General features: G+C 35.8%; 1 protein-coding gene across 1 annotated transcript; it reads right to left on the bottom strand.

Moving 5' to 3' along the window:
* Positions 1 to 107: 107 nt before the first annotated feature.
* LOC104235993 (trimethyltridecatetraene synthase-like) lies at positions 108 to 13,777 on the bottom strand. The gene is made up of 2 exons (XM_070168556.1): positions 12,754 to 13,777; positions 108 to 886 (listed from the first exon to the last, which is right to left on the bottom strand). Exons 1-2 carry the CDS (start codon positions 13,651 to 13,653, stop codon positions 263 to 265), a joined length of 1,524 nt encoding a protein of 507 aa, XP_070024657.1. The 5' UTR covers positions 13,654 to 13,777; the 3' UTR covers positions 108 to 262.
* Between the last annotated feature and the right edge of the window lie 9,268 nt (positions 13,778 to 23,045).

Raw genomic sequence — 23,045 nt, 5'->3', positions numbered from 1 at the left:
AGTCAAAACCTCTTTCTATGATTTAAAGTCTTCTGTTGTCCGTACTTGTATCAGTAAAATTCATTTGCAATATAAATCTTTCTGGTATTGTTTTGACGTTAAAAATCACGAAACCATTTATAAATTTAAAATATTTTCACACGTTAATGACTTGAAATTCCCAACCTCGCACTGATCATCCATGATAGAAAACAAACATTTTGACCGCTACAAATATGAGACATGCATATAACAAAATGATTTTAATGGTTTTAATTATCCACTATTTGTAAAGATGGTTGGGAAGTCGAGGCTCCATCATCACGTCAAGTGCGACTTTGGGGTGTGTAGTTAGCCCATAAATCTCTTCCATGCTAATGTCTTCTGGACTCATACCATTAGGCAATCTCCAGTTGAATCCATGCAACAAGTTAGCTAAAGTTGCCCTAATTATACGAATCCCAAGACTGTATCCTGGGCACTTTCTCCGGCCCGCGCCAAATGGCAAGAGCGCAAAATGTTGTCCTGTGACATCAATATTCTTCCCTTCAAACCTCTCCGGAAGGAATTCTTCTGGTGACTCCCAATGCTGTGAATTTCTTCCAATACTCCAAGTGTTCACAATTAAAATTGTACCTTTAGGTATGTCATAGCCTGCTACATGACAATCCTCCAAGGCAATGCGCGGTGGAAGCATGGTGCTTACTGGGTGAAGCCTTAATGTTTCCTTGATGATTGACTCAATGTAAGGGAGTTGAGTGTAATCTTTTTCTTGAACCCATCTGTCCTGTGAAATGACAAGGCTTAGCTCTTGTGCTTTCTTCATAATCTTAGGTTGTCTAAGAAGTTCATAAAAAGCCCATTCAACGGTTGTTGCTGAGGTGTCCGTGCCGCCAGCCAATAAGTCCTATCATCAAATTATAAACCAAAATATCAAAGAAAGCCAAAATATTTTTTAATAGAGTACTTTAAGCACAAGATTTGACGAGAGATTTAATAATTATAGCCTATTCTGCTTTTGAGAAGTATTATCTTAGGTAAATAATTTTGGAGATTTTGAGTTGCTTTCTAGGCTAGAGTCCATAGTAGTTGATTGCAAAGGTTAAGGTACTAGATTTTATACCCTCTTTGGTTATTGAGTTGTAACCTTATAATTGCACTTGTTTTTTAGTGAAGCTTGAGGAAAATTCTACACTAATAAGTCATGATTTTTACTCTCCGGAGCAAAGAGGTTATTAGCGTAAAGTTACTTGTGCTCATTAATTTTTGCAGTGTACTTTCTGTTTCATTTTAGAATATACAGATTCAAAAATATGGTTCTTCAATAGGCAAAAATGGGGCAAAACGCAATTCATCTCCCCCATCTTGTATCTAGGTGCTCTTTAAATTAACAATTATCACCAGAACGTAAGGATAACACCTTAAAAGAATCCAAGATGGTAGTACTGCCAGGTGTTTAATAAGGGCAATCAACCACATGATTACCATTGTTTAACGGAAGTATTATGGATGGTGAAAATCAAGGATACATAACTAATAACAAGAGAGAACTACTCCTAAGACTAGGAAGGAATACAATGAAAGGACAAGAAAGATATTGAGAAAAATGCCAAAACTAAAAAGATCTTAATCTGTGAGATTGGTCCAGATGAGTACAATCAAATCTCAGCTAATACGAATGCAGCGTATATTTGGGATGCACTGCAAACTGCTCATGAAGAGGCGGACCAAGTTAAATAGTCCAAAATCGATATTATCATGACACAACATGAACTCTTCAATATGAAAGAGGGTGAAACTATCCAAGAAAGCATACTCGTTTCACTCTGATCACTAATGAGTTAAGCTCTCTTGAAAAAAGTCATCCCTATAAATAAACTAGTATGAAAAATTCTGAGCATTCTGCCTCCGTCTTGGGAAAGCAAGGTGAACGCAATTTCAGAAGCAAGAGATCTGAAGAGGTTCACCATTGACGATTTTATTGAAAATTTAAAAACCTATGAGTTGAAGAAATATAATAATCATGAGTTGGCTGAACCTTGAAAATACAAGATTTTGGTTCTCAAGACCACTAAAAAGCTAGAAACTGATTACGATCATATGGCACTACTGACTCGTACATTCCACGTGCTATCTAAAAGGATCGTCATTTTTCGAAAAAGGGTAGCACCTCCAAAGCAAAGGCTTCAAAGCAGAACAACTCTGAGGCGTGCTATGAGTATGATAGTCTTGATTACTTTATTAGGAATTATCCAATGTGGGAGACCGAGTGGGAGAAGAATAATCATGATAAAATAAAAGAGCAAAAGATGGATCAAGTCCCTGAGCGTAAGCTCCAAAAGAGAGCAACAATTAAGATTGTGCAAAAAGCTTTAGCTGCAATGGATAATTTCTCTAATGGTGAATCTGATGATAAAAGAGAAAATAAAGATCTATCCTTGATGGCCATGGATGACTCGAACTCATATGATAAAAATATTCTTGCATTAATGGCAAACTCTGACTCAGAAGTGGAAAAAGAATAATTTGAGGTAAGTTTTCTGAAGATTAAAGAAAAAGATCTATACTCTAAGAAAAACTGGCTTCCTTATCTCAGGATATAATTGATGCATATCATACTATATGTGATGAAAAGGAACAATTGATGAATGCATATCCCTATCTTAAACTTGATCACAAAGGATTAAAGTTAAATGAGGAAAACCTGAAAAAGAGTGTTAAAGAATTAATGAACCAGGTTCTTGCATTAGATCATGAGAAGTTAATTTTGTAAAGGGGGAAAAAGATTCTTGATGCACCTACTAAAGGAAAAGACATAGCTTGTACTATTCATGAGAATCTTGAGAATGAACTGAATAAGGAAAAGAATGATTTTTCAGCTAAATGTAAGAAAGTAGGTTATTCCAAGATAATCTAAATAAGTCTAAGTATGATTTAGATAGAACACATCGGTGGACCAGTTCTGGAGATGTTAACATCATCGCATGAAGACCAAAATGATAATCGTTAAGGAATATGGTATATAAAAGCTAAGACTCTCTATAATCCCAGAAGTAAATACGTGTCTGTTCTTGATAATAGGCTTTGCATAATTCACACTTTAAGAATTCATGTAAAGCTAAGTTTCAAGAACTTATAAGAATGTTAAGTTTGTTGAGAAAAGGAAAATCGTTAAATCTAGTTCTTCCTTAAAAAATGTAGATTGTCAGGTTGGGCTAAGAGGAATAAGATTCATCCTTTTACTCAAAAAAAGAGATCCAAGCCAATACGGGTTCATAAATATAATCTCTAAATTATTTTACAGGTTAAGGTGAGAGAGAAACAAATTGTGGTACTTAGATAATGCTTGCTCCGGACACATGACTGGTAAAATAGAAAACTTTTTCTCACTGATAAGAGTTTGGTGAGAGTGGAGAGAAAATAGGAAACAAAGAACCTGGTTTATTAAATGTTGTGGACGAAAAATCTAGTTATCTGGGAATAATGTTTTCTAATTCGGCTAAGGTTGATGAAGGTGAAAAGAAGGATAGAGAGAAAGTAAATAAAGAAGTTGAGGATGATGATGATCTTGTCGGAGAAGGTAGAAAAATTTTAAGTAAAGGTTGTAGGTGAAGGTATTTCTGGAGCGAAAAAGAAATTGAAAGATTTGCCCAAAAATATTGTCAAAGCTATGATCATTGAGGGAAGGACTCCTAAGATGAGGAGTAAGAGAAAAGTAGCTATGGAAAAGATTGAGGAGGCAAACAAAAGGAGGAGGCAAGAAAAGCGAAATTCAGGTTGCGCAATGAACCGGATATAAAGCATATAGATCTTAAGGCTGAAGAAGAGGAAGACAAAGAGGAGTTCCTCCGCAGAGAAAAAGGAGGGTTAGTCCATATGATACTATCGAAAAGAAGAAGTGAAAAAGAAAACAACTCGCAAGAAGAAGAAAGAGACGAATCTTGATGAGCCAAAATCAAGTTTGAGAAAGAAAAGAAAAACTGAGGAGAAGGTGGCAACTATGGGGAAAGAAAGGTGGTTTGGTTCGCTATGAATCTGAATAGCAAGGGTAACTGACCCTGAAGTTGTTATGAAAGAACTATTGGAGAAGTTAGAATTCCAGGAATAGGCACACTAGTTCCTCCATCCACCTCATATGGTATGGGAAGATAAAGTCTTGGATATTCTATATTAACCTCATTCTAGTGGATGAAACTACTATGACCACAACTGTGAAGAAAGTTGACCTAGTGTTTGATGCTGCTACTTTGGAAGAAAATCTGAAGGTTCCTGTTGAAGTGTTTGGCACCTATGTCAAAAGAGAATCGCCAAAAGTTGTAGATAAAGAAGATGATAAAGAGAGAGACTAAGAAAGCACGAAAATTGTTTAAGTTTGAGATGAGGGAAATTCACAAACTGCTCTTTAAGTATGCGAACAAATGTGTGCTTCCCTGGTATGAGAGAAGGCACGAGGCTACTTATATGAATTTAGCAGTGATGTAAGTCCTTGATCAAAACAAGCCACTTAATCTGCCTTCCATGATGATCAAGCACATGTCTAAGGTGGATGATCCTTTGAAAGAGGTGCATGCTTTGCCTTATGGGTTCGTGCTCTCTTTGGTGTTTGACTACAAGGTTCATGTAACTTCTAGATAGAAAGGAACCAGTAAGGACATGTTTGATATAAAAATACGGGAGGATTGTGAATTTTTTCAGTATGAATGTGTTCCAAGAAAACCCGGTCCACAAAGCAACAGTCAGATTACTTAGATACTCAATAACTTGAAAAATCTTGAGGAAAAAAATAAAAAACTCAACAAGGAGATTGAATTGTTGATGGTTGAGCCAACCTCTTCTACAAAGGAGAACAAGCAGTTGAAGGAAGAGATGAGAAGGGAACAATTAGTCGCTACTAATGTTCACTTTCACAAGCTTCTAGAGCATATGTAGAAGCAACCCTCTTCCAGTCAATGAACCTGGTCCTTAGTCCCTCCTAGCCCAGTCCAAACCTAGTCAAGCTTTGTTTGAATATCTAACTTTTTTACTCTACTGGTTTGATCTTTCTTTTTGTGGCATTTAAATTATGTTCTTGTAAGATTTTTTTTTTTTGGTTTGGGCCTAAGAAGCTTAATATGATGCATAAATTAAGAAAAATTACATTTTTGGATTGTAAATCTTTGATATGGCTAATATCCTTAGAATAATTATTTTACCTCTTGACTTATGTACATTAGTGCAGTCCAAGTGGCCATGATGCTTAATCTTTACCTTTGCCTCAAATAACTGATGCTTTATTTTTCGATGATGTCGAAAAGGAGGAATTAAGGATGTTCACATAATGTTGATCAATAAATTGGATTCCTACTTAAAAAGATTTCTTTTGGGTTGACTATTTTGACTGTGTTCAAAAGATTTATGCAGAAAAGTGCAGAAATAATTTGGTTCTTATGTTGAGTTGTACATAAGCTTGTCATCATCAAAAAGGGAAAAATTTATTGGTTTAAGTTTAAATTTGTTTTGATGATTAACAAATAGTGATTAACAAACTAGGTGTTAGACCTCTGCCACTTTGAGCTTGACTTGACAACGAGAATATTGTCATGGGGCAGCAAGAGTATTGCCAAGCTAAGGTGCACGAGTAGCACCAAGGTAAAAAGGGAAACGGGCAAGTGATGGCCAATGCTTTGACAAAGGCGAAGCAGCTTGGCAAGGGCTTGATAATGAGATGTGGGTTGAGGATGATACTTGATCATGGCAAAGGCATGAGGCAGTGATGCCAAGGCAAGGCAAAAACAAAGTGGCCAGGGCAGGCTAAAGTGCAACAGAAAGAAAGTGCACGGGATAGACTTGTCATGGCATTGGGGCGCGACAAAAGGCCATGTTCATAGGCAATGGCATAGGAAAAATATGGCTACAATGCAGCTGAGTACAAGGCATTGGCATCTGATTCAAGCCAAGGCATGAAAATGGGCAGCAAGCTTCAGATTGACCAAGTCAAGAGCGGTTACGACACATATTGTGCACAAGGGCAGCAGCTGGCTTTTGCTAAAAAGCTGGCAGATGGTTTTAGCACGTCTTTTGGCCATGTTTACATTATTTTTAGAACGATATTACATGATCCTAGTAGTTGGGGGATGTCAACTCACTAGGCTAAAATAGTGGTGTGTGGGACAAGTGTCTAAGTCTAAGTACGACAAGTGTAAGACAAAGGGGTTGTCTCAAATTTTATAAGTGGACATAATCTTTATGCTTGGTAGAAGAGAGAAAAACATGTGGAGTGCATGTTTTAGAGTTCGGAAAGAGTTCCTAAGTCTTTAAGAGAAAACTCCAAGGGTCAAGAGAGTGAAATTCTTTTGTACACGGTTGTACTTTGAGTTGAGTTTCTTTGTATGCTCGAGTTAAATATAAAGTTGGGAAAAGAGTTTCTTATATATTATGCCTTGTGTTCTCTATATTTCTGTTGCCTACTTAAATTTCGTAGCCTTAATCATTCCTAAACAACCTACGTTGAAAGTTGCCTAAAAATAATCAAAGTCCAAACTTGCTGTAATTTTGGCTAAGTGTTGCGAGTAGGCTGAAGTCAAGCCTGGGACTTGGCTGCCGCGCAGTCTGGTTTCGGCAGACAAAAAACACGCTTGTGACAACTGGTATTAGTGTGAAGCAAGTTCATGACGGAGACACGACGGGCAGTGGCATATTTCGTGGTCTTGTTTGAGAACATGGCCAGTGGTAACAACAAATTGAGGGAAAGGCTAACGAAACTGGAGGCATTGGTTGGAAATATTCCTGAAGGTGAATAAATTCAGACTCTCGTGACATGGCTTGCCTACCTTGAGGCAGAATTGGCAAGGCTATGTCAAGAGAATGAGGATCTTAAAAGTGAGACAGTGGTACTGCGACGTGCTGTGGGCGAGGATGCTCCTCAACGTGGTGTTGATCGTCTCAAGGTAAAAATTCCTAAACCTATGGAATTTGTGGGTGCAAGGAGTACTCGTGAATTGGAGAATTTTCTTTGGGGTATGGAGAAGTACTTTCATGTTATTCGTGTGCAAGACGAAATAGAGAAAGTAACCTTGACTAGCATGTATTTGAGTGAAGATGTTAAGTTGTGGTGGCGCACTCGTGTGGCTATAAATGAAAGTTTGGGAAGGCCAAAGATTGAGTCGTGGGAGCGGTTTAAAAAAGAATTGAAGGATCAGTTCCTTTCTAGCAATATTTCTTGGATTGCTAGGGACAAACTGAAAAAGTTGAGACAAACCGAATTAGTTAGAGCATATGTCAAAGAGTTCACTTCTTTAATGTTGAGCTTTAGCAATTTGTCGGAAGAAGACAAATTGCACAACTTCATGAGCGAGCTGCAATAGTCGGCACAATTGGAGTTGCATAGGTAGAATATTCAAAACCTCGCAAGTGATGTGGCTGCGGATGATGCATTGGTCAATTTTCACTTGATTGATGAGACTTCTGCTTCAAAGTCCAACGACGGAAAGAAGGACAAGGCAAAAGAGTAAAAGAAATGTGAAAATAACAATGCTAATGAAGATAAGGGGAAGGGAAGGCAAGAGGCTGGAAATTCAAAGAGTAAGAAGAAGGGCAGTAAATTCAGTGGCTGTTTCATTTGTGATGGGCCACATCGAGCAAGGGACTGCCCGAAGAAGGCAGTGTTAAATGCTATGACTGCTATGGACAAGAGAGCTGTATTGGAGGCAATGGCCAACGACAAACAAGTGGTTGGTGTGAATGCAATATTGGCTGAAGAGAAGGGAGGCCAAAGGGCATTGCTTGTCAACCTCTTAGGACTCATAAATTGAGCTAACATTGACGAGGACGTCGAGTTTCAAAGGGTATGGGTAGTTTGTTAGACCTCTGCCACTTTGAGCTTGACTTGACAACGAGAGTGTTGTCATGGGGCAGGAAGAGTATTGCCAAGCTAAGGTGCATGAGTAGCACCAAAGCAAAAAGGGAAACGGGCAAGTGATGGCCAATGCTTTGACGGAGGCGAAGCAACTTGGCAAGGGCTTGACAATGAGATGTGGCCTGAGGATGATACTTGATCATGGCAAAGGCATGAGGCAGTGATGCAAAGACAAGGCAAAAACAAAGTGGCCAGGGCAGGCTAAAGTGCAACGGAAAGTAGTGCACGAGACAAACTTGTCATGGCATTGGGGTGCGACAAAGGGCGATGTTCGTGGGCAATGGCATAGGCAAAATGTGGCTTCAATGCAGGTGAGTACAAGGCATTGGCATCTGATTCAAGCCAAGGCACGAAAATGGGCAACAAGCTTCAGATTGACCATGTCAAGGGCGGTTACGGCACATGTTGTGCACATGGACAACAGTTGGCTTTTGCTAAAAAGCTGGTAGATGGTATTATCACGTCTTTGGACATGTTTACATTATTTTTAGCACGATCTTACATGATCCTAGTAGTCGGGGGAAGTTAATTACACTAGGCTAAAATAGTGGGTTGTGTGGGATAAGTGTCTAAGCCTAAGTACGACAAGTGTAAGGAAAAGGGATTGTCTCAAATTTTATAAATGGACAGAATTATTACGCTTAAAGAGAGAAAAACATGTAGAATGCATATTTTATAGTTCGGAAAGAGTTCCTAAGTCTTTAAGAGAAAAAATAAAGGGTCAAGAGAGTGAAATTCTTTTGTACACGGCTGTACTTTGAGTTGAGTTTCTTTGTATGCTCGAGTTAAATATAAAGTTGGGAAAAGAGTTTCCTATATATTGTGCCTTGTGTTCTCTATATTTCTATTGCCTTTAATTAAATTTCATAGCCTTAATCGTTCCTAAACTTACTACGTTGAAAGTTGCCTAAAAATAACCTAAGTCCAAAGTTGTTGTAATTTTGGCTAAGTGTTGCGAGTAGGCTGAAGTCAAGCCCGGGACTTGGCTGCCGCGCAGGCTAGTTTCTGCAGATAGAAAACACACTTGTGACAACTGGTATCAGAGTGGAGTAGATTCATTACGGAGACACGACGGGCAGTGGCATATTTTGTGGTCTTGTTTGAGAACATGGCCGATGGTAACAACGAATTGTGGGAAAGGCTAATGAAATTGGAGGTATTGGTTGGAAATGTTCCTGAAGGTGAATAAATTCATACTCTAGTGACAAGGCTTGCATACCTTAAGGCAAAATTGGCAAGGCTATGTCAAGAGAATGTGGATCTTAAAAGTGAGATAGTGGTGCTGCGACGTTCTGTGGGCGAGGATGCTCCTCAACGTGGTGCTGATTGTCTCAAGATAAAAATTCCTAAACCTATGGCATTTGGGGGTGCAAGGACTGCATGTGAATTGGAGAATTTTCTTTGGGGTATGGAGAAGTACTTTCATGCTATTCGTGTGCAAGACAAAAAGGAGAAAGTAACTTTGACTAGCATGTATTTGAGTGAAGATGCTAAGTTGTGGTGATGCACTCGTGTGGCTAAAAATGAAAATTTGGGCAGACCAAAGATTGAGTCGTGGGAGGGCTTAAAAAAGAATTGAAGGAACAGTTCATTCCTAGCAATACGTCTTGGATTGCTAGGGACAAACTGAAAATGTTGAGACAAACCCGATCAGTTAGAGAATATGTCAAAGAGTTCCCTTCTTTAATGTTAAGCATCAGCAATTTGTCGGAAGACGACAAATTGCACAACTTCATGAGCGGGCTGCAATAGTGGACACAATTAGAGTTACATAGGCAGAATATTCAAAACCTCGCAAGTGATATGGATGCGGCTGATGCATTGGGCAATTTTCACTTGATTGATGAGACTTTTGCTTCAAAGTCCAACGACGGAAAGAAGGACAAGGCAAAGGAACGGAAGAAATGTGAAAATAACAATGCTAATGAAGATAAGGGGAAGGCAAGAGGCTGGAACTTCAAAGAGCAAGGAGAAGGGCAGTAAATTCATGGTTGTTTCATTTGTGATGGGCCACATCGAGTAAGGGACTGCCCGAAGAAGGCAATGTTAAATGCTATGACTGATGTGGACATGAGAGCTGCATTAGAGGCAATGGCCAGCGACAAACAAGTGGTTGGAGTGAATGCAATTGTGGTTGAAGAGAAGGGAGACTAATTGGCATTGTGTTTCAACCCCTTAGGACTCATAAATTGAGCTAACATTGATGAGAACATGGAGTTTCAAAGGGTGTGGGTGGTTTATTAGACCTCCGCCACTTTGAGCTTGACCTGACAACGAGAGTGTTGTCATGGGCAGCAAGAGTGTTTCCAAGCTAAGGTGAACGAGTAGCACCAAGGCAAAAAGGGAAACGGGCAAGTGATGGCCAAGGTTTTGACAGAGGCGAAGCTGCTTGGCAAGGGCTTGATAATGATTTGCGGGCTGAGGGTGACACTTGACCATGGAAAAGGCATCAAAGCATTAGGCAGTGATGCCAAGGCACGGCAAAAATGAAGTGGCAAAGGCATGCTAAAGTGCAACGGAAGGCAGTGTGTGAGACAGACTTGTCATGGCATTGGGGCGCGGCAAAGGGCCATGTTCGTGGGCAATGGTATAGGCAAAATGTGGCTACAATGCAGCTGAGTACAAGGCATTGGCGCTTGATTCAAGCCAAGGCACGAAAATGGGCAGCAAGCTTCAGATTGACCAAGTCAAGGGCGGTTACGACACATGCTGTGCACATGGGCAGCAGTTGGTTTTTGCTAAAAAGCTGACGGATGGTGTTAGCATATTTTTGGCCATGTTTGCATTATTTTTAGCATGATTTTACATGATCCTAGTAGTTGGGGGATGTCAACTACACTAGGCTAAAATAGTGGGCTTTTGGGACAAGTGTCTATGCCTAAGTGCGACAAGTGTAAGGCAAAGGGGCTGTCTCATATTTTATAAATGGGCAGAATCCTTATGCTTGGTAGAAGAGAGAAAAACGTGTAGAGTGCATGTTTTAGAGTTAGGAAAGAGTTCCTAAGTCTTTGAGAGAAAAATTTGAGGGTCAAGAGAGTGATCTTCTTTTGTACACGGCTGTACTTTGAGTTGAGTTTCTTTGTATGCTCGAGTTAAATACAAAGTTGGGAAAAGAGTTTCATGTATATTGTGCCTTGTGTTCTTATATATTTCGGTTGCCTTTACTTAAATTTCCTAGCCTAAATCGTTCCTAAACTTACTACGTTGAAAGTTGACTAAAAATAATCTAAGTCCATAGTTGCTGTAATTTTGACTAAGTGTTATGAGAAGGATGAAGTCAAGCGCGGGATTTGGCTACCGTGTAGGCTGATTTCGACGGACAGAAAATACGCTTGTGACACTAGGTACCTTGAAGCTATTTGTTGCTTTAACAAATAGGTTTAATGACTTGCCAAGAAGTTATCAAAGAACCATGTCCCTAGATATACGTTGATGAATCGTGGTCAACCAAAATTCACTTAATTGATGCACTTGCATAAAAGGAAAAAGTGTCTGAAGTTGGGATTATTTAAGGAAGCCAAGTCCTATTGGGATTATTTTCCTTAACCAATTATTTATGCGTTTTGGTTCAAAAATTAGAAAAGTATTCGACTCAACTTCATGCCTATATAAAGCATCAAGTTGCTACTTTTGAGGCTAACACTATTTTCGCACAAACACTACAAATCACTCTTGGCAAATAGCAATCATAGTAAGGAGGTGCTTTCAAGGATTTAAGCCACACAACTAAAGAACTTTGTCTAAATATGAGCTGTCTAATTCTTAAGTTGTTGAGTCTTGATTTATTGTTCGTAAATTACAACCTATTCGTTTATTCATGAGAAGTATTGTTATAGGTAAATAATTTTGGAGATGTTTCTAGACTAGAGTTTATAGCCATGAAAGTTTAGCTACAATTAAGTTGATTGTATGAGTTAAGATACTAGAGCCGAGAGTCTATTGGAAACAGGCTCTCTACCTTTTTAAGGTAGTGGTAGAATTACATACACACTATTCTTCTCAGATTTCACTTGTGAGATTATACTGGGTTTGTTGATGTTATTGTTGCAGAAGTTAAGGTACTAGAGTTTAAAATACCTTTGGTTATTGAACTGTAACCTAAAAACTACTCGTGTTGTTTAGTAAAATTTGAGGAAAATCGTATGAATAGGTCATGATTTATACTTCTCTTTAGTAAGGAGGTTTTCCATGTAAATTATTTGTATTCTTTAATTTCTACTGTTTGGTTCTAAAATATACAGATTGAAGAACTAGTTCTTCAAACGGCGAAAATCGGGCAAGATAAAAATTCTCCTCCCCTCTCATGTCTAGGTGAATTCTAAATTAACAGTTTTTCACAATTAGCTACTTATTTTATTATGATATCAATGATTATATTTTGTAATTTAAGCATCCTCCCTAACAAAGTTTACATCATTGCAATGTACAGTCAGTACTCATTTACGCATTTTTTCTATAAAAATTGATCTAACTAAATGGGTGTTAAGCTGTTTTATAAGAATATTAGAGCCAATAGGAGTAGCTAAAAGCCATTTGAACATAAATAATTTTAATTTAGATGGCTGATCATAATGGGATTGTCTGTTCATTTCAATCAGGAGGTAATCACCGCATAAACCTCCTTTTTGTATTTTCTTATAACTATTATATATAACGTAATTAATCCTCCACCCTATTTTTTGCAGAGATGTTTGATTGGAAATAGCGTTTAAGAATGAACGAGAGCTTTTTAACTTGTAAACTTAAACATCTAATCGAAATTTCTGTGGTTATAAATTTTGTCATTAAGGATAAATTAGAAGTTTAAAGTTACACGTTGAATATGACATTTTATAAAGCACGATCTTAAAAAAATAAATATTAAAAAAAAAAAGGAGTACCTGCATTAGACCCTTGACACAATCATTGGTGAGTTTGACCTCAAGATTAGGATCCTCAGCTTGCTGCAGCAAAACATCGACCATGTCTCTTGGCACAAAGTTCTTCTCTCCCCTATTAGCCTTGTGATCATCTAGCACAAAGTTATGAAATTTGTCGAAGTTCCTATGCAACTCCTTCATTTGCTTGACATAACCCTGCAAATCCAAGAAAGCAAGCCAAGGTATCCAGTCCCCAATATTGATCACACCATTAAGCAAAAACCACTTATCAAGCATATCCTGCAATTGTTTCAAAGTTATCATTGAATTTTGACCAGGTGACTCGCTAAAATATTTTCCACTCAATACTGTTCTACTTATACTTGTAAGAGTGTACCGAGTTAAATGGTCTCTAAGAAGAATTGGCTTCCCAGAGAGAGCAAAAAGACGTGAAATCAAATTATGCCTTTCCTCTATGCGAATGTACTCAAATGAATCCAAACGTTTAGGATTGAAAATCTCGTTGAGATAGATCCTCCTTGCTTGTCTCCAAAAGGGTCCATAACGTGCCCATGTCATGTCGCAATAATTATAAGCAGTATATTTACCAGCGGCAAGCTCAGGGCGAGAAGCCCAAATGGCATCATTTGTTTTCAAGAATTCTCTAGCCATATCTGGGGAGGATACAATAAGGACATTGCGCGAACCGAACTTTAGTAGCATTAAATCTCCGTATCTTTTTGCAAGTTCGTGAAGGGATCTGTGAGGGGTGGAACCAAGAAGATGTATATTGCCAACAATAGGCCATGGTTTTGGACCTGGTGGAAGATTTTGTTTACGACGAGGACTATGAAGAAACTTTGAGAGAAAAACTAATGTAAGAAGGCCTGTTAAGGCTAAAACTACCCAGGAATTCTCCATGTCTTGGTGCTGGAGATGTGTCTATTTTTTTTCTCCTCAGTGGAGATGTGTTTATCAACTTGGTTATTTTATGCAGGGCAGGCTGAAGGGGTAGGGGAGTAAGGTCAACGCTTTGGGGGGCTCATTTCCTAATAATGACTGGAGTAGTAGTAAATGTATAGATTGCCTTTTCCTTTTAAAACGGTACTTAATACTACTATTCTGAGTTTGTAATTGGTCTGAGTCAGACCGTCTGGTCTGCCTATTGAAAAATTAGGTAATGCTAAAAACTCCCCTTAAATTTATCTTACACCTGAATGTAAATTTTTTTTGGGGGGGTATTTACATTTAATATTGGAATATAATCCAAATTATGCTTATCTATCTTTCTTTCTCACAAAAAAATGTGTACTTTCACTGCTTTAATCTTCTCTCCAAGTAAGTTTTGTCGATACAAGGTCTGAAGTGTTAGGGATATAGTAGATATGTCCTATATCCAATATCATATTTGATAATTGTTAGAGATACAGTAGATATGACATAGATCCAATATCATATTTGATGATTTGAATATATTTTTATGAACGTTATTTGATATAAAATATATGGCATTAGATATTCTTTTATCATAGTTATTTTTAATTGTTTGATTAACTTGATAAGGTCCTTGATTAAATTTTGAGACTTGTCATCGTGATAGAGATCATGATAATGAGAGCAAAGTCTTTTACAATTTAATCTAAATTTGTTCTTGATCGTAGGATTACTAATTTGAACATTAGTAATCCAGTTAGATCAATTTTTATGTGATCGTCTTTATGGGATAAAGATTAGTTGATCTCATTAACTAAATTACATAGATAGATGATGCATATAGAGATATGGTCATTGAACCGACTCATTGGATAATTCCTAATGGTTAGAATTACCATAAACTGTCAATAGGATATTCTCTTGAAGAATGTGATGTAAGAGTTTATTTTGACCTGAGATCATCATAGTAATTGTTAATTTATTTATTGTGCTTTGATACCAGACACCTATGGCCCTAGGGCGATAGTTGAAAGGATATTGGGTATGATTAAATACTTGTAGAATTAGTGATGGATCAAGATGGAATCTATCAACTCTTGGTAATGAGTTTAAGCTCCATGTTGTCATGAATTATAAACGACCAAACTAAGACCTTGGCCAGGGCAATTGAATGAAAGAAGAAATGAGTTTCTTAGGTCATTCAATGGTCGATTATATTTGACATGAACACATAGTTGGTCGCCTATAGGATTTGACAGTTGAACCATATCCTAGGGTGATCCAGAGCTATAAAGACAGAAGGAATTACTACATTATTCTTCTACTGGTTCTTGAGAGTAAATTGTATACTTCATGCTATCCGGTCGTTAAGGAGTGTTGCTAGACGCCACCCTCGATTATTATATTGATGTGGTCAATTTACTACCGGCTTAGTATTGAACCTATGGGGTCGCACACTAACGAGTGTTCTGATCTTTGCTAAAGGATTAATTACTTTAGTATTTGATAATTAAATTAAAGAATTTAATTAGTCAAATAAATTTAGTTATTAGTCCAAATGAAATATTATTATATTCTTTGCTAGCACAGACGATATAATTAATATGGTGAACAAATTAAAGTTTTCTATTTAGAATAGAAAATTAAATTATCTCTTGGTTGAATATATATGATATATATTACGTAGTCATAATTGATATTTATTTTTATATAGGAGATATATAAATATTAATAAAGTATCCAATTTGAAATTGAATTGTAAATCCCATAAGAGACGTCTACAACACGAAATCTATTTGTTATGGGATTTGAACTTTGTTTTTAGCAAAATATAATTAATGACTTATAAGGAAAATCCAATATTGAATTGGATTTGGCACTATTACAATCCAGCTTTCACGTTGGACTTCATGGAAAAGTCCATGTAAATATTCGGCAGGTTCAAACTTCCTGAGAATGTTTCCGATTTCTTTTTAGAAAAATCCCATCAAGTTTATTTTGGAATAAACTTTTACCCTAAGTAAATCATTATTATATAAAGGGTGATGGAAATTTTTTTCCATATTATTAATTTTTGAGAAGAAAACCACTTTGTAAAAGTGAGAGTACAATACAAAGCCAACAGAGAAAATACAATTACAAGAAAAATGTTTCTTGTTCTTCTAACATTGAGTTGAGATTTTTGAGAAAATTTCAACACAATTTTTTTCGTTCAATTTGTTCGCGGGTTTCATTGATCAAAGAGTTGATAGCAAGGATCAGTCTCGGTGTGGATACGCATATAGTCTTCGCACTATCGAAGAATTTGAAACGAGACTTTCTTCACCAGGTACGTCTTAGATCCGATCTATTGACATGTAAATAAATTTTAAACACGAAAAGATCTACCTAGGATTGTTATTATCTTCCGTTGTGTGCTACGAACACCTATGCGCAATCTTTCAGTGGTATCAGAACCGTGGTTTATTGTATCTAAAATTTATTTACGAAATATTTTAAGATTATATTTGAAGAGTTCAAACCATAATACATGTGTATTATGCAATAGTCAAATTGTTTGAATGCATATGGATTGATATAATTTTATTGTGAATAAAATATATATACATATAAGTTAAACTCTTGAGATAGTTCGTAACTTGAATTTGAAATTTTTGTATTAGATATGATTGTAATCTATAATAGGTTATTGGATTCTACTGTTATTTTAATTGTTATTAGTTCATGAGATGTTAATTAATAATAGTTTTCTGGCATGAATTATTTTTATGTGATATATTAGATAAACATGTTAGAAGATGTTGAATTTCGTTTTTATGTCACATGCTTGTTCGTTACATAATTTTGAATTATTTATTACATGTGATGTAAATCAAATTAGGACTAAGCATGTAGACAATGTGAACTAAATTCATATGCTATAAAAGATTTGATCTTTATGTTATTAAAAACTGTTTTAGTATCAATTCCCTCTTACTAAAATTTGAGTTCTTAAATAATAAAATATAAGATATTTTATTATAGAGCTATCCATCAAGGTAAATAATTTTATTTATTTCTTGTTTATAAGGAGCGGCCTGATTACCAGGAGACTTATAGTTCGAGAATATGTTAAAATTATTTATTGCATTAGATGCATGGATTGAAAGAATTATTCAATTTTACACTAGACGCCTGGACCACCCGGGGGAGTATAAAATTTAATAAGTTCTTTGCTATCATGATGGTTGAACTCAACTATGCCAATAGGATCGACCTGACTACCAGAGGACTATTTGACATAGAGCTATTTAAAGAAATTGTATGGGGATACAATTGGTAAGAGTACCTACCTTTAAAATATATGTGAGAAATGACTTGACTTCCAAGGGGCTCATACATATTGTTAAAGGATTTCTTTACTCCACTAATAGAAATAAAGATTTCGTAAACTATAATGAGGGTAAATAATTTAAAATAATTAGTGAAAATATCATTTAGATAAAAGTCCATGTCTTTATGATATATACAAATATGTTCTTATATCATTGCCTTTTCTTTTGTATATTTTAGATTTCTCAATATATCTGTTATATCATTACGTGAAATACTTGAGACCAACAAGTTGGTAGGACCAAACTTTGATGACTGGTATAGAAATTTGAGAATTGTTCTCATGCATAAAAAGCTCATTGATGTGATCGATAAGCCTGCAAAGATAGTCCCACCAGAGAATGATGTTCAAGGCACTAAGGTTTATCAGAAACACTTGGAAGAATGCCTTGCTATTAAACACATCATTCTCGCTTCTGATAGTTCTGAACTCTAGAAGAAAACATCAGAATATGGATCCAACTCAAATCATTTAATATCTTAAGAAGATAGCTGATACACAGTTGGACATTGAAAACTCTCCAGTTGGACCTCTTGTCAATCATATGATTGTTCTTACCAAAGAACATGAGAAGTTGGGGTACAAGCTTGGTAAAAAGCTTTCTGAAGATTTGATCTTGCAGTCAGTATATGATGTTGAATGTTTTCACTGTAAGAAGAAAGGGCATTGGAAGATAAACTGCAAGGAGTATCTGACAACTCTAAAGGACAAGAAACAAGGTGAGACATTAATAAAAAATATTTTCAATGTTTCTTTAGCTACTACTAATTGTTCACTATGGGTATTAGGTACTGGCAATGGTTATAACATCTGTAATATGTTGCAAGGGTTCAAGATAAGTAGGAGGCTAAAGAAAGGAGAAGTTAATCTACAAGTTGGAAATGGTGCAAAAGTTGCAGCCGTAGCTGTAGGATCAATTTATTTAATAATGCCTACAGGAAAAGTACTTATGTTGGATGATTGTTATTACGTTCCTAAATTTGTTTCGAACATAATTTCAGCTTCTATTCTATACAAACGAGGTTTCGCATTAATATAGGCAATGGTATTTGCTCTATTTATTATAGCGATAATTTATATGTGAATGGCTATCTACAACATGATGTTTATGTCTTACCTAATGTGAATGCTAATTCAATTATGCATGTTTCAAGTCTTAAGAGAAAAAGAGATGATCAAGTAAATCATACATATCTTTGGCATTGTCGGTTTGGTTATATTGGAGAGAAAAGAATTAACAAGTTGTACAAGGAAGGGTACCTTGACAAATATGATTTTGAATCATATCCAACTTGTGAATCTTGTCTCAAAGGAAAAATGACCAAATCTCCATTTACTGGAAGTGGAGAAAGAGCTTCTGAATTATTGGGACTAATTCATACAGATGTTTGTGGGCCCATGAAAATTCAAGCTAGAGGTGGATATTCTTACTTCATCACCTTCACTGATGATATGTCAAGATATGGATTTGTGTATCTTATGAAACACAAGTCTGAATCTTTTGAAATGTTCAAAAGGTTCCGTAGTGAAGTTGAGAAGCAGACTGGTAAAAGTATCAAAGTACTAAGGTCTGATAGAGGTGGAGAATATCTTAGTGAAGATTTTACCAGATATCTCAAAGAGAATGGGATTCTCTCACAGTGGACACTTCCAGGAATACCACAATACAATGGTGTGTCTGAAAGGAGAAATCGAACCTTATTAGATATGGTGAGATCTATGATGCGGTTCACTGATCGTCCAATAAATTTATAGGGATATGCTTTAGAAGCAGCAACATACTTACTTTATAAAGTTCCCACTAAGTCGGTCTCTACAACACTATATGAGATATGGAAAGAGTGTAAGACTAACCTTAAACATATTAAAGTTTGGGGTTGTCTAGCTTATGTTAAGAGACTGCAATCTGATAAACTTGACTCAAGATCTGATAAAAGTAGGTTCATTGGGTATCCCAAAGAAACAATGGGATATTATTTCTATCACCCTTTTGACCATAAAGCGTTTGTGGCTATAGGAGCTACCTTTTTGGAAATGGAATTTCTTTTGGAAGGAAATTATAGTGGAGAAATGTAACTTGATGAAGTTCAAGAAACTAATGAATCCACACAAAATCAAGATCATGAGACACAAGTTGAAGAACCTTAATTGGATGTTTTGAAGTTGACAAGGAAGTTATCATCTTCAACGGTTAAGGTTCAAGAACTAAATGTAGTTCAAGAACAGGTTAATGAACCAGTTCTAAATCAAATTGAACAACAACCAAATCCAACACAAGGTGAACAAGTTGTACAAGAACCTCTTAGAAGGTCTATACGAGAACGTCATGTACCAACTAGATTAAATGTAATGGTACAAGAAGATGTATCAAATGAGAGTGGTCATAATAATGATAACCCTATGACCTATGAAGAGAGTATACAAAGTTCTGATTATGAAATATAGCAAATGGATGTGAAAACAACTTTCCTTAATGGTGAGCTAGAAGAGGATGTGTACATGACACAACCTGAAGGTTTCACATCTTCATCTGATCATAATAAAATTTGCAAGCTACAAAGATCCATTTATGGACTAAAGCAAGCTTCTCGAAGTTGGAATATTCGCTTTTACAAGATAATTGAAAAGTTCAATTTTTTTAGATGCGAAGAAGAACCTTGTGTGTACAAAAAGGTTAGTGGGAGCACAATTATATTCTTAGTGTTGTATGTTGATGATAAATTGCTCATAGGGAATGACATACCGGCATTGCAAAGTACCAAGATTTGGCTATCTGAACAGTTCTCCATGAAAGACTTGGGAGAAACAACTTATATATTAGGAATAAAGATCTATAGAGATAGATCTAGGAAGCTGCTTGGACTTTCCCAGTCTTTGTACATTGATACCATCTTAAAGAGGTATACCATGGATAATTCCAAAAGAGGCCATCTACCGACAGGCACTGGAATTACTCTCAGTAGAGAGGATTGTCCTAAAACACCTGAAGAGAGAGAACACATGAGTAGGATCCCATACGCTAGTGCTGTGGGAGCTATCATGTATACCATGACATGTATACGTCCTGATGTGGCTTATGCACTTGGAGTGACTAGCAGATATCAGGCAAATCCTGGCGAGGAACATTGGAAGGTGGTGAAGACCATTCTTAAGTACTTAAGAAGGACTAAAGACCAATTCCTCATTTATGGAGATTCTGAGTTGAAACTTGAAGGTTATACTGATGCAAGTTTTTCTTCAGATAGAGATGATAGCAAATCTATTTCTGGTTATGTATTCACCTTAAATGGTGGTGCAGTGAGTTGGAAAAGTTCCAAACAAGCTACAGTAGCTGATTCAGTGACTGAAGTAGAATATATAGCAGCTAGTGAAGCTGCTAAGGAAGTTGTATGGATGAAAAAGTTATTAACTAAACTTGTTGTGGTTCCTTCAATAAAAGGTGCGGTTCCACTGTTGTGTGACAATACTGGAGCCATTGCTCAAGCAAATGAACCAAGATCACACCAAAAGTCCAAACACGTTCTGCGAAAGATATCACTTGATAAGAGAGATCATTGAACGTGGAGACGTTGAGATTCAAAAGATTGATGGAAAAGAAAATGCTGCAGACCCATTCACTAAACTCTTGGCGCAAAGGAGTTTGACAAGCACAAGTGAAAATTGGGAATGAAGTACAAGAGCGATTGACTCTAGTGCAAGTGGGAGATTGTTAGGGATATAGCAAATATGTCCTAGATCCAATATCATATTTGATGATTTGAACATATTTTTATGAACGTTATTTGATATAAAAATATATGGCATTAGATATTCTTTTATCATAGTTATTTTTAATTGTTTGATTAACTTGATAAGGTCCTTGATTAAATTTTGAGACTTGTCATCGTGATAGAGATCATGATAATGAGAGCAAAGTCTTTTACAATTTAATCTAAATTTGTTCTTGATCGTAGGATTACTAATTTGAACATTAGTAATCCAGTTAGATCAATATTTATGTGATCGTCTTTATGGGATAAAGATTAGTAGATCTCATTAACTAAATTACATAAATAGATGATGCATATAGAGATATGGTCATTGAACTGACTCATTGGATAATTCCTAATGGTTAGAATTACCATAAACTGTCAATAGGATATTCTCTTGAAGAATGTGATGTAAGAGTTTCCTTTGACCTGAGATCGTCATAGTAATTGATAAGTTATTTATTGTGCTTTGATACCAGACACCTATGGCCCTAGGGCGATAGTTGAAAGGATATTGGGTATGATTAAATACTTGTAGAATTAGTGATGGATCAAGATGGAATCTATCAACTCTTGGTAATGAGTTTAAGCTCCATGTTGTCATGAATTATAAACGACCAAACTAAGACCTTGGCCAAGGCAATTGAATGAAAGAAGAAATGAGTTTCTTAGGTCATTCAGTGGTCGATTATATTTGACATGAGCACATAGTTGGTCGCCTATTAGGATATGACAGTTGAACCATATCCTAGGGTGATCCAGAGCTATAAAGACAGAAGGAATTACTACATTATTCTTCTACTGGTCCTTGAGAGTAAATTGTATACTTCATGCTATCCGGTCGTTAAGGAGTGTTGATAGACGCCACCCTTGATTAGTATATTGATGTGGTCAATTTACTGCCGGCTTAGTATTGAACCTATGGGGTCGCACACTAACGAGTGTTCTGATCTTTGCTAAAGGATTAATTACTTTAGTATTTGATAATTAAATTAAAGAATTTAATTAGTCAAATAAATTTAGTTATTAGTCCAAATAAAATATTATTATATTCTTTGCTAGCACAGACAATATAATTAATATGGTGAATAAATTAAAGTTTTCTATTTAGAATAGAAAATAAAATTATCTCTTGGTTGAATATATATGATATATATTAAGTAATCATAATTGATATTTATTTATATATAGGAGATATATAAATATTAATAAAGTATCCAATTTGAAATTTGATTGTAAATCCCATAAGAGACTTCTACAACACGAAATCTATTTGTTATGGGATTTGAACTTTGTTTTTAGCAAAATATAATTAATGACTTATAAGGAAAATTCAATATTGAATTGGATTTGTCACTATTACAATCCAACTTTCACGTTAGACTTCATGGAAAAGTCCATGTAAAAATTCGGCAGATTCAAACTTCCTAAGAATGTTTACGCTTTCTTTTTAGAAAAATTCCATGAAGTTTATTTTGGAATAAACTTTTACCCTAAGTAAATTATTACTATATAAAGGATGATGGAGAAAATTTTCTGTATTATTAATTTTTGAGAAGAAAACTACTTTGTGAAAGTGAGAGTACAATACAAAGCCAAGAGAGAAAATACAATTACAAGAAAAATGTTTCTTGTTCTTCTAACATTGAGTTGAGATTTTTGAGAAAATTTCAACACAATATTTTTCGTTCAATTTGTTCGCGAGTTTCATTGATCAAAGAGTTGATAGCAATGCTCGGTCTCGGTGTGGATACGCATAGAGGCTTCGCACTATCGAAGAATTTGAAACGAGATCTCGTCACCAGTTACGTCTTAGATCCGATCTATTGACATGTAAATAAATTTTAAACACGAAAAGATCTACCTAGAATTGTTATTGTCTTCCGTTGCGTGCTACGAACACCTATATGCAATCTTTCATGAAATGCATTGAACAAAATAAATTACTATATGTTTTTTTTTTTTTACTATTATTTGTAAGCATTACAACAAGCAAATTGAAGCAGTGAAATCGTGTTTTGGCGTCGAGTTATAAACTTCAGGAATTATATTTTATTTTCTATGTTTTCAATCTAGACTCCGTTTTCTTATATTTTTTACTTTATAGTTATTTATAGCCCTGTTTATTTATGAGAATTTTAATTATCAGCAAGAAAGTATGAATTACTCTAAAAAGGAGCGATCCTCTAAATTTTTAAAAACTATAAAAAAAAATCAAATATAAATATATTAAAGAGATTTCTTTAGACAAATATCAC

Source organism: Nicotiana sylvestris, chromosome 3 (assembly GCF_000393655.2).
Source record: "Nicotiana sylvestris chromosome 3, ASM39365v2, whole genome shotgun sequence".
NCBI classification, from domain to species: Eukaryota; Viridiplantae; Streptophyta; class Magnoliopsida; order Solanales; family Solanaceae; genus Nicotiana; species Nicotiana sylvestris.
Note: the sequence above shows the minus strand (reverse complement) of the source record. Positions and strands in the feature narration are given on the sequence as shown.